The sequence below is a fragment of the Rhinoderma darwinii genome, chromosome 9 (assembly GCF_050947455.1).
Source record: "Rhinoderma darwinii isolate aRhiDar2 chromosome 9, aRhiDar2.hap1, whole genome shotgun sequence".
Taxonomy (NCBI): domain Eukaryota; kingdom Metazoa; phylum Chordata; class Amphibia; order Anura; family Rhinodermatidae; genus Rhinoderma; species Rhinoderma darwinii.
The window spans coordinates 70185254-70197751 of NC_134695.1; the positions used below are offsets into that span (position 1 = coordinate 70185254).

The 12498-nt window shown below is 39.8% G+C and overlaps 1 protein-coding gene across 1 annotated transcript in view; it reads right to left on the minus strand.

The window, feature by feature from the left end:
- LOC142660962 (receptor-type tyrosine-protein phosphatase beta-like) overlaps positions 1-12498 on the minus strand; it is a 76559-nt gene that overhangs the window by 27129 nt on the left and 36932 nt on the right. Inside the window, exons 15-24 of the mRNA XM_075838076.1 lie at positions 11767-12030; positions 10860-11126; positions 9292-9564; positions 7624-7887; positions 6790-7056; positions 5176-5451; positions 4265-4519; positions 3877-4143; positions 2013-2288; positions 483-776 (exon numbers count right to left, since the gene is read on the minus strand). Coding sequence (XP_075694191.1) covers positions 483-776; positions 2013-2288; positions 3877-4143; positions 4265-4519; positions 5176-5451; positions 6790-7056; positions 7624-7887; positions 9292-9564; positions 10860-11126; positions 11767-12030 — 2703 coding nt within the window. The remainder of the gene's footprint in view (positions 1-482; positions 777-2012; positions 2289-3876; positions 4144-4264; positions 4520-5175; positions 5452-6789; positions 7057-7623; positions 7888-9291; positions 9565-10859; positions 11127-11766; positions 12031-12498) is intronic.

The following is a 12498-nucleotide window of genomic DNA, read 5'->3' on the forward strand; positions in this document are numbered from 1 at the left end:
ATAAAACGACTTTTTTACACTTTTGCAAAAACTAAGCTATGTAAAAGAGTTACAATATGTAACTCCCTGACTCTGTATGCCATTAGACCCTATTGATGTGTGCACTCCTGTAGATTATATTCTGTATTATCTGGATTGGTGCTATTGCATTAGCAGTGAGATTTCAAGAAAAGTCACATTGCACATGCATCAATCAGATTCAGACAAACCTGAGGGCAGCCACGTGTTCCGGGAAAGCCCACACTGTACATAGAGCAAGATTGTACATAATCCACCGAAGACCAATAATAAACAATATGTCTTTACATATGCAGTAAAGAGAACAAAAAAAAATGTAGCAACATTTACATTCAACATAAATAATACAATTCGGTGTATTTCTGCCGCACTGGAACACAGTGAAATTTCCAAGGACAAAACTTTGTCGGAGAGTTGGCAGAAACCACCACTGTATATGGTAAGGATTTGGTTAGTTGACTTACGTCCGATTTTGGTTGAGCATTGCTTCTGCACCACATTACTGGATTTGCCACATGTAGACTGAGTTGTCATATTGACAGTATAGATTGTGTAGTATTGTAAACCTTCCATAACTTGCTTTTGTGGATCAGGACTGCACTTAGTTGTATTAAAAACACTGCGGACTGAGGCGTTGTTGTTGTTGGTTGCTACAAATGTGAAGCCAGTATACAATCCTACAGGACAATACCATGTGAAATATAGAGATGCTGAATTCTCTTGAGCACTACAGTTCAATTCATGCGCAGCCTCTGGAACTAAAAACAAAATGCATTTTATTTATAAAACATTATATCATATAGAAGTATTCCAATGATATATTGGGCACAAATGAGAGCTACCATCATTTACAAATGTAACAAATCCCCCCCCCTACATTTAATTTTATGTACAATGGTTATAATTGATGTCAGATCACTGGGACGTATAGGAAGATGAAAGCATTTAGCAACTACAGGAGTGTATAGTACATAACATGATAGATAAATAACGTAATCTGAAGACTTTAAACGTGGGATGATTGTGGGTGAAGCTCTCGTGAAAGCAAAAGCAAAACGGCTGCACTTGAGAATTGCTAGAGAGCAGCGGTTGTTAGGGTAGGGCGACGAGGCAGTATTAACCCGGTCGCCATGCGGCCAAAAAAACGCAACATCATGCTGTTTGGCGCGGTTTTCAAATTGCTTGTTATAGGCCACGTGGTGTTGCGGGTAAAACTGCTGTTAATGAATAGACCCTTATGGTGCACTATTTTGCAGGTAGCCAGCAGTTTTACCCGCAACACTGCACGGCCATTAACAAGCAATTTGACAACTGTGCAGACCAGCGTTGCGACTGGGGCAATTCCACCTCGCGGGACCTTACCCTTAAAGTGGAGAATAACACAACAGCCAGGGGCTAGATACAATGTCTGCGTAGGTAAATAGCTACTAGATACTATTGCTGAGCAGAGGGTTGTTAGACTTGTACAGAAAAGCCAACAAGCAAAAGTCAATCAACAGAGAATCTGAATTAGGGACCATGTCAGATCAGTGTACTTTGGACATGTATGGCATATTCCCTCTGTGATCCCTATATATTGAGATATAGGGGGGTCAGCTTACTCCTGTTCAGCTAGCCAAGGACGGCAGTAAAGGAAATGATAAATTGGAGAGTTGGGGGACACATAAAACCCATCAAAGATTAATGGGAATTAAGGAAGCAGCCAAACGCACCCCCCTCTCTATTTCGTCACCTCCTATATGCAGTTACTGTGGACATATAAATGTCTAAAGTGGGAATACCACTAAAGGAAATATTAACCGGCTTCTACATTTCAATTTACTTTTAGAAGAATTTAAATTAATCCCCGAATCTGGTGCGGGTAGTATCATACCTAATCTGTTGCGGAAATGCAGCAGATTTGCCAGATCGTTTCTATAAAATACATTTAGTTGTAGAACCTTTTTTTTTATCATATTTATACAAAAAGCAAACTCTGAAAACAATATTATCACCTGTGCAGGTAGTATATGACACCAGATCTGATTCAGTGATGTGATCGTCAGCTCTTGTATATACCATGAATGTATACGTTTCTCCCGGTGTCAGATTCATTATTGTAGCCGATTCACTTGTCACTATTGTATTATTGATCGTTGTGGCTGATGAGGTGACATTGGTCTGGACTCTGTAGATGTAAGACGTCTTATACTCATCAGGTTTACTCCACGTCACAGACACAGAATATGGAGTCACATCACTGACCAGCAGAGATTTCACCGTCATTGGCTCTGAAAATTGAAAAACAAAATTTGTAAGAAATGTTTTGTTTTTTTTTACGAGAGAATATAAAATCCTTAGGTTAACAAAGAAAGGTTTTGGATGACACTAATGATGATGACAGTAATATACACATAAAAAGGATAAATGAGGAGAACAATACAGCACTGTTTAAGAGAATCTTCCCTATAAACACATTTATAGAGAATACAAACAACATCGTCATGGTTCCAGTTGTGCAATGGGATTTAATAAGTGGCAGGAAACTTAGGCTGGGTTCTCATGCTGAGGTTAAAACACGTTTTTTTGTTGCGAACCGTGTCAAAAGCGTGCCATTTTGATGCGATTTAGCAAAATGGCGTGGTTTTGCCATGGTTCACGAAAAAGAAAACACATTTTCACCACGACATGAGAACCTAGCCTTATACAGCTCATCCAATTTACCCTTAAATATTCTCCTTGCGTCCTTATATTCATTTATAGCTTTGATGCAATTATGCATTTCAACATCAAAACACACGCTGCTGTTTTTGGAAAACACAGCCACCTCGTAACTCAGAGGGCTGAGCCCAGCGACAGAAGGTAGGACGAGAGCCAGGGGTCTGGTTTTAGAGACAGAGGTGGGACTCACATCTATAGGACAATTATGGCATATCCTGTAAATATGCCATAAATGTCCGAGATGGGAAAACCCCTTTAAGTGTGAGAAGTGTAAGGCCACACGTGGCATAAATACTGCGGAAATTTAGATCGACTTTTCCGTGCGGAAATTCCACAGCATAAGTTGACATGCAGAATAAAATTCTTTAGAGAATGTCAATTTTTGCACGTGTTTTTTGCCGTTTTTTTCCACAGCGTGTGCGTGAGATTTGTTTAAAGGGTTTTGTTCAGGTTCGGAGCGTTTTTTTTATACTGATGACCTATCCATAGGATTAGTCATCAGTATATGATCGGTGGGGGTCCGACACCCAGACCCCGCACTGATCAGCTGTGTCGGCTGCCAGAAGCTATGTAGTGGTCAGTGCGGGAAGAAGCGTCCTTGATGCATTACTGCAGCTCTGCTCCTATTCAAGTAAATAGGAGCCGAGCTGCAGTAACACAGCACGGCCACTATGCAGTGATCGGAGCCATCTGCTTCTGGCACTGACCCTGCATAACTTCCGGTGGATTGTGCAAAAGGATGAGATCTGCTTCAAATTCGCAACAGAAACCGCAACATGTGAACGCAGCCTACATTATCACACACAAAGTAAATGCAATATCACTAGCGGAATTGTTTATACAGCCATAGTGCTCAGATACAGTGCTAATAGCAGCCACACTGCATAGAACCAATAACAGTACTGCCATATACATAAAGTTAGAGTACCAAATGTACTGCATAGATACAGTAGTAGTACCAGGTACAGTATTTAACATAGTTATGGTAAGGGCCATAGTGCACATATATAATATAAGGTAATAGTACAAATAATAGTGCATATAATAAATAACTTTTGTCCTATGTGATTTGGCTGAGAAAAAGTAGCCAGAAATTGCAATCATGTGTGTCAAACTAATATGATAAATGAGATTCATTCTGCAAAAATATAAACCTACTTGTATAGACAGAGGTGCTCACAGGAGAACTCTGATACCCCCGAACTCCAACGGTCACCACAGTAATGGTGTAATTGGTCCCAGATGTCAGGCTCCGAAGGACGACATTTATTGTGTTACTTGTCACAGTCCAAGCGTCTGAAGAATTCCTATACGTTATATTATATGACTTATTCACATCGCTCATATTTACTGGCTCCACCCAAGACAATGTCAAGATGTTTGTTTCAATTGTGTTAAAAATTACGTTTCTTAGTGGAGTTGGACCTGTGTATAAATATTGGAACACAGACAAGACAGGATATAAACAATACATTATTAGATAAAGGGGTCACAATGTAGCAAAGACAATTGAAAATGTATCTGATTGTAACATAATAATACTCACATGTGGCCTCCGTCACTGGAGAAGACGTCCGGCTGCAGCTTCCACTGACTGTCTGTACAGTGACATTATATTCTCTGCCTGGTAGTAATCCTGTGAAATTCACTTGTGTAGAACTAGATTGTATTATGTTATTTATGGCTCCTGTTAGACGGACGGTATAATATTCTACTTGTCCTGCTGGTCTCATCCACATGACTCCAAGAATATCAGCTGAATTGTAATTGGTCATCGTGATGTTGACAACCTTTTCTGGAACTAATGAAAAACAGATACAATTTAAGACATTCACAAAAGAAAAACCAAAACATTTCAAATAATCTTCTGTGTTCTCTGGCTCCAGCTTTATAAACGTCCAAATGTCGTGGTCAAAAATTTTTTGCGCCTTTTTTTAATTTATTTAAAATCCCTGTAAAACGCTGCAACGATTCACAAATCCCAGCAAACGATTTGATTTTACCACGACATGTGTACACACCCTATTACATTTTTACCTTTCATTGTAATCCTTCCCCTTGATGATACAAGAGAACTACTGACCCTGTCCTCAGTGTAACACAGCAATGGCTGAAAAGTGACAGGAAGTGTAAGCCTCTTGTAAGGGTTCTTTGGCCAATGTAAAGACTGCAAAATCTTAGGACTTTAATTACTATACATGGCGACATTAAATGGAGTTTTTATATTAAATATATTTTTTAAACATTTTTGGTGGTGATTTTTTAAATTTCAAACAGAAGTAAAAAAAAAAAAAAAAAAAAAAAGCTGTGAGCGACCTTGCCACATAAAAAAAAAAAACAACCATGTAGGATTTATTGTGATAGTTGATGGGTCACTTGTGGGCGAAGCCACGTCAAGATGAAGACCTGACCTAAAGTGGTTTGATAAATTACCAGATTCAGCCAGTCTGTACTCACGTGTGCAGGTAGTATATGACACCGGATCTGATTCAGTGATGTTATCGGCAGCTCTTGTATATACCATGAATGTATATGTTTCTCCCGGTGTCAGATTCATTATTGTAGCAGATTCACTTGTCACTATTGTATTATTGATCATTGTGGCTGATGAGGTGACATTGGTCTGGACTCTGTAGCTGTAAGACGTCTTATACTCATCAGGTTTACTCCACGTCAGAGACACAGAATTTGTAGTGGAATTACTGACCTGAAGAGACTTTACTGACATTGGTTCTGATATAAAAAAACACAAAACATTAATTGTTAATAGAGAGATCGCAACACACAGTCATTTATAATAGGGAACGTTTACTCAAAATGTATAACTCCTTTATAAACTGAATGTACAGAATCCTGGTTTACAAGAGGAGCCGTTCTAACTATTATGAGATCTATCATGCTCCCACCCAGAATATAATGTAGAACATTAAAAAAATATTAATTGAGCAGTAACATGTTCGTGTTCAACATAAGTTCCCAAATTACAATCTAATTCTAGGGAAAAAACAAGAACATGAAGCATTTGGGCAGACTGGCCCCCAAAATGTCATATCGTATGTGCAGGTCGTAACATTATAGTTAGGCAGCGCTGTCATGAGCCAAGCTAAATGTGCATGTTATTGGTGAAGTTTGAGGCGTTTGGCACATAGATGTGTGACTTGTTAGGAGAGAGAGCTCGGACACACTAAGGATATGTTCATGACCTATTCGGTGTGTACTTTCAGTCTATAAAACGGGAAATGTTTTATGGCTCATATGCTGAACGTGTCCACAGACCCCTATGGGCCCCAAAAAGTATTCTTTTGGCATTCGCTAGGCAGGAATACGTCTGTATTTATTATTATGATATAGGAAAGTGGCCAATTTATTTTTGTTTTTACCAAAATTCTAAAGGATAACAAGAAATTATTATGTACACGGAACCGAGATCACTTCTCACTTTTGGTGATATAAAATTAAAGGCAAAACCGCGTGTCTGACACTTGTGTGAATATCTTTAAATTGTTAATAATAATGGTTGAATTGCAGAATTCCTCTATACTGCAGATGATAAACAAAATAATCAAAAAAGGTTAGATGACATTTAAATCCCGAATATATTCTGATCAGGGTCAGGGCTGACACTTAAAGGAGAACTAAAAACTTTCAAAAAACTTTTGACATGCCATAGTGACATGTCAAATGTTTTGATCAGTGGGGGTCCGAGCGCTGAGATCTCCACCAATGAAAAAAACAAAGCTGCAGAAGCGCTTGAGTGAGTTCTGAGCCGCTTCACTTCTGCTCGGCTTTCCTCGAAATGCAGTGTACGGGTTCATAAACTTTCTAATCAGCTCGTACACCACTAGCTCGGCTTTCCAAGAAAAGTCCAGCAGAAACCAAACAGCACAGCGCTCACCCGAGCGCTTCTGCTGCTTCATTTTAGTGATCGATTGGGGTCTCAGTGCTCGCACGCTCACAGATCAAAACTTTTATATGTCACTATGACATGTCAGAAGTTTTTTAAGTTTAGTTACCCTTTAAGAAAGATATTACTCATACATTGTCACTTTCATACAGGACATATAAACCTACTTGTATAGACAGAGGTGCTCACAGGAGAACTCGGATACCCCCGAACTCCGACTGTGACCACAGTAATGGTGTAATTAGTCCCAGAGGTCAGGCTCTGAAGGACGACATTTGTTGTGTTACTTGTCACAGTCCAAGTGTCTGAAGAATTCCTATAAGTTATATTATATGACTTATTCACATCACTCATATTTACTGGCTCCACCCAAGATAATGTCAAGATGTTTGTACCAATTGTGTTTATGGTTAAGCTTCTTGGTTGGGTTGGATCTGTGTAGAAAGATAGAAATACAAGTTAAGAGTTGGAAAGATACAGCATGAGATTTATTAATGTAAAAGTGACTGTAACATATATAAATGATGTCTCAATACCCTGTCCATATACTTCCTTAGGACTTATGATCATCATTGTGATGGCGACCCGTTCGGGTCACCTCTTTATTAGCCAGCACAGAAGGGCTCAGCGCGACCGTGTATTACTAGGTCGTCAATGCATATTAAATCTGCAACAGCAGAAGGGTTCAGGAACAAGGCAATGCCTGTACAGCAGAACAGATTCCCTACACGTCTGTATAGGCTCTCTGTGTGCTGCTGGATGGTGCCTCGGTGAGACACAGTACTCTCCCAGAACCAACACCTACATAACACAACATAGAATGGACCATGACACAATTTGCTTTCTCACAAAGTCATATTAAATCCATGAGAATAAAAACTCTGTGCGTCTCTGAGTAACATCATAGACACACAGAGGTACAGAACAGGCCCATAATAGGAGTCCTAGACTCAAAAATATCCCGGTCACACATATAGTGACATGACAGTAATGATACTCACACGTGGCCTCTGTCACTGGAGAAGACGTCTGGCTGCAGCTCCCACTGACTGTCTGTACAGTGACATTATATTCTCTGCCTGGTAGTAATCCTGTGAAATTCACTTGTGTAGCATTAATATATATGATGTTATTTATGGCTCCTGTTAGACTGACGACACGGACGGTATAATTATCCACTTTTCCTGCTGGCCCCGTCCATGTGGCTCCAACAACATCAACCGACTTGTAATTGTTCAGGGAGATGGAGGAAACTTGTCCAGGAACTGGTGAAGAAAAAATACAAATGTTTAAATATAGCAAAGTAAAAAAACTATATATTTTATAGATTAAAGAGTTTTATACAAATGAAGAGTAATCTCTGTATGATTTATTGTGATAGTTGATGGGTCACTTGTGGGCGATGCCGCGTCACCATGAAGCCCTGACCTAAAGTTGTTTGATAAATTACCAGTTTCAGCCGGTCTGTACTCACGTGTGCAGGTAGTATATGAGACCCGTTCTGATTCAGTGTTATCGGCAGCTCTTGTATATACCATGAATGTATACGTTTCTCCTGATGTCAGATTCATTATTGTAGCCGATTCACTTGTCACTATTGTATTATTTATCATTGTGGCTGAGGAGGTGACGTTGGTCTGGTACTCATCAGGTTGTTTTTTTTGTTTATTTTTTTTTATACCGTTCACGTTTCGCACTAATTAATTCCTCAAGTTATTAAGGTCGTGCTAATATCAAATCTGTGTAGGTTTTTTTATATAATGTATTGGCAATAAAAAGGTATTTTATGCTAAATAATTCCTTTTTTTCTGGACCTAATTTTTTTTTTACATTTTTTTTAGTCCCATAAAAGGATTACTTTAATTACAACTTTATTTACTACTTATAATGTATTAGCATACTGCTGTATGATAATACATTAAACTGTGTCACTATAACACAGTGTGCCCTAACAGCAGGCTTATAGAACAGACATCCCTGGAGTCCTTTCTAGGTCCCCAAGGCTGACTGCAGAGGGTTCCCCCAGTCTCCGATCGAGTCACCGGGTTTCCATTGATGACATTGAAGGAGGGAGTCACCTTTGATCATGCCGTGGTCACAGACCGAAGTGGTCAAAAAGTAAAACAGCTCAGATCATTTTTTTCCGACCCCAGCTGTACGTTACAGTTCCTGCTTAGAGGATAAACGCTCACAGGAACGCTCAGAAGCCTCTTCTACAGTGATGCCAAGTCGCTGTGGACTGGGCACCTGCACTGCACACCGTCAAAAGACAGTGGGCGGCCGTTAAGGGGTTAAGCTTTCACGACTGCGCAATTTTTTGTTTTTTCATCTTCACATTCGAAGACATATAACACTTTTATTCTCCCGTCTACATAGAGACATGTCAGAACAGAACCTCTGCAACGTTTGTGTCCCAGGACGCTGAGCAATTCCCAGGACTAAGATGCTAAGGTGCTCAGTTCAGTGCCTGAACCCCTTCTGCATTGGTCAGAATTATCTATGACATGGAATCTCTAGATGGATTGTGCTGGGAATTCACAGTTATCTAAATCACCATCCAACACCAAAGAGATATGGCACTTTCCAGCGCGCTCCTGCTCCCTCATTCATTTAATGCACAGTATTGTTATAATGTATTAAAGTTTTTTAAATTCCCAGATTATACAAACCTGTGCAGGTAGTATTCAACACCGGATCTGATTCAGTGTTATCGGCAGCTCTTGTATATACCATGAATGTATACGTTTCTCCCGGTGTCAGATTCATTATTGTAGCAGATTCACTTGTCACTATTGTATTATTTATCATTGTGGCTGATGAGGTGACGTTGGTCTGGACTCTGTAGCTGTAAGACGTCTTATACTCATCAGGTTTACTCCACGTCACAGACACAGAATATGTAGTGGAATTACTGATCTGAAGAGACTTTACAGACATTGGTTCTGATATATATAAAAAAAAAAAAAAATCATCGATTATTAATGGGTGCTACACACAGTCATTTATGATCGGTAACTGCTACACAAAATGTATAACTAGTTAAAAACTGAATGTACAGAATCCTTGTTTACAAGAGGAGCCGTTCGAACTACTATGAGATCTACCATGCTACAACCCACAATACAATGGAGAACTCTGAGAACTTAAAAAAATATTAATTAAGCAGTAATCTATTCTTGTTCAACGTAAGTCCCCAAAATTTTATCATTACAATCTAATTCTAGGCAAAAAACCATCTGAACAGCAACCCTCTGGAGATCACTCTCTGTTCTCGGTTAGGTCGCAGCTTTAGCCTGTGCAGGTCGTAACATTATAGTTAGGCAGCGCTGTCATGAGCCAAGCTAAATGTACATGTTAATGGTGAAGTTCGAGGCGTTTGGCACATAGACGGGTGACTTGTTAGGAGAGAGAGCTCTGACACACTAAGGCTATTTCCATGCCATGTTCGGTGTGTACCTTCAGGGTATAAAACTGGAAATGTTTTCTGGCTCATATGCTGAACGTGTCCACAGAACCCTATGGGCCGCAAAAGTGCTAAAAAGAGTATTCTTTTGGCATCTGCTAGGCAGGAATACGTCTAATATTTAATTTTATATTATGGTATAGGAGAGTAGCCATCCCATCTATGTTTGTTGTTGTTTTTTTTTACAAAAATGGTAAAAGAGAACAAAGAAAATATTTTGTACACGGTATTTGTGTGAATGTTCTTAAATGGTTAATGAGGATGATTGAATTGCATAATTCCACTATGCTGCAGATGATGAAAAAAGTTAATCCAAAAAAAATAAAAAATAAAATGACATTTAAAAATATATTCAGATACACTTAAAGGCTAACTAAACTCAAAAACATTTGACATGTCAAAAGTTTTGATCTGTGGGCGTCTGAGCATGGAGACTCCCACCGATTGTTAAAAATGAAGCTACAGTAGCACTGTACCGCTTAGTTTCTGCTCTGCTTTCCTTGGAACGCTGAGCGAGCAGTGTACGGGCTCATAGACCATCTATTCAGCTCGTACACCACTTGCTTTGCTTTCCGAGAAAAGCAGAGAAGAAATTAAGCAGCACAGTGTTTACCAGAGTGCTTCTGCCACTTAATATTGGCGATCCACGGAGGTCTCAGTACTCTGACCCCACCGATCAAAACTTTTGACATGTCAATTTTTTTTTAAAGTTTAGTTACCCTTTAAGGCTATTTCTCTTAGATTGTCACTTTCATACAGGACATATAAACCTACTTGTATAGACAGAGGTGCTCACAGGAGAACTCGGATACCCCCGAACTCCGACTGTGACCACAGTAATGGTGTAATTAGTCCCAGATATCAGGCTCCGAAGGACGACATTTGTTGTGTTACTTGTCACAGTCCAAGTATCTGAAGAATTCCTATACGTTATATTATATGACTTATTCACATCGCTCATATTTACTGGCTCCACCCAAGACAACGTCAAGATGTTTGTACCAATTGTGTTTATGGTTAAGCTTCTTGGTTGGGTTGGATCTGGACAGAAAGATAGAAATATAAGTTAAGAGTTGGACATATACCGCACGTAAAAGTGCCTGTCACAGATAAAAATGATGTCCCATCACCCTGTTCATAAGCTTTCTTAGGACTTATGAACATCATAGTGGTGGCTCCCTGTTCGGGTCGCCCCTCTATTAGCCAGCACCAAAGGGCTCAGCGCGATCATGTATTACTAGGTCGCCCATGCATTTTGTAGCTGCCGCTGCAAACAATTATATGTGGACGCCGCCAATATCAATCACAGAAGCTTTCAGCTGCCGGATCTGTGGCTGATCTTCACGTAAACGACCCATTTAAAGGTCTCATGAACAAGGCAAGGACTGTACAGCAGCACACAGATTCCCTACATGTCTGTATTGCGCACATATAGGCTCTCTGTGTGCTGCCGAATGGTGCCTCTGTGAGATGCAATACTGTCCCCTAGAACCAACACCTACGTAACACGGCATAAAATGGAAAATGACAAAGTCATATGGAAATCCATAAAATAAAAACTCTGTGCTCCTCTGTGAAACATCATGGGCACACAGAGGTACAGAACAGGCCCATAACAGGAGTCCTAGACTCAAAAATATCTCGATCCCCTATATGGTGACATGACAGTAATGATACTCACACGTGGCCTCTGTCACTGGAGAAGACGTCCGGCTGCAGCTCCCACTGACTGTCTGTACAGTGACATTATATTCTCTGCCTGGTAGTAATCCTGTGAAATTCACTTGTGTAGCATTAATATATATGATGTTATTTATGGCTCCTGTTAGACTGACGATACGGACGGTATAATTATCCACTTTTCCTGCTGGCCCCGTCCATGTGGCTCCAACAACATCAACCGACTTGTAATTGTTCAGGGAGATGGAGGAAACTTGTCCAGGAACTGGTGAAGAAAAAAGACAAAATGTTCAAATACAGCAAAGTAAACAAATATATATTTTATAGATTAAAGAGTTTTATACAAATGAAAAGTAATCTCTGTAGGATTTGTTGTGATAGTTGCTGGGTCACTTGTGGGTGATGCCGCGTCACTTTGAAGCCCTGACCTAAAGTTGTTTGATTGTTGTTTGATACAAATGCTCAACAGCCTCTTCTACAGCCATTCAAAAAGACGTCGCTGTAGAATGATGACCTGAACCGCCCGCTGTCAAAAGACAGTGGGCGATTGTTAAGGGATTAAGCTTTCAGGAATGCACAATTTATTTTGTTTTTCATCTTCATAGTCGAAGACATATAACATTTTTATTCTCCCGTCTACATAGAGACATGTCAGAACAGAACCTCTGCAAAGTTTATGTCCCGGGACTCCAACCAATTCCCGGGACTACAATGCTAAAGTGCTCAGTTCAGA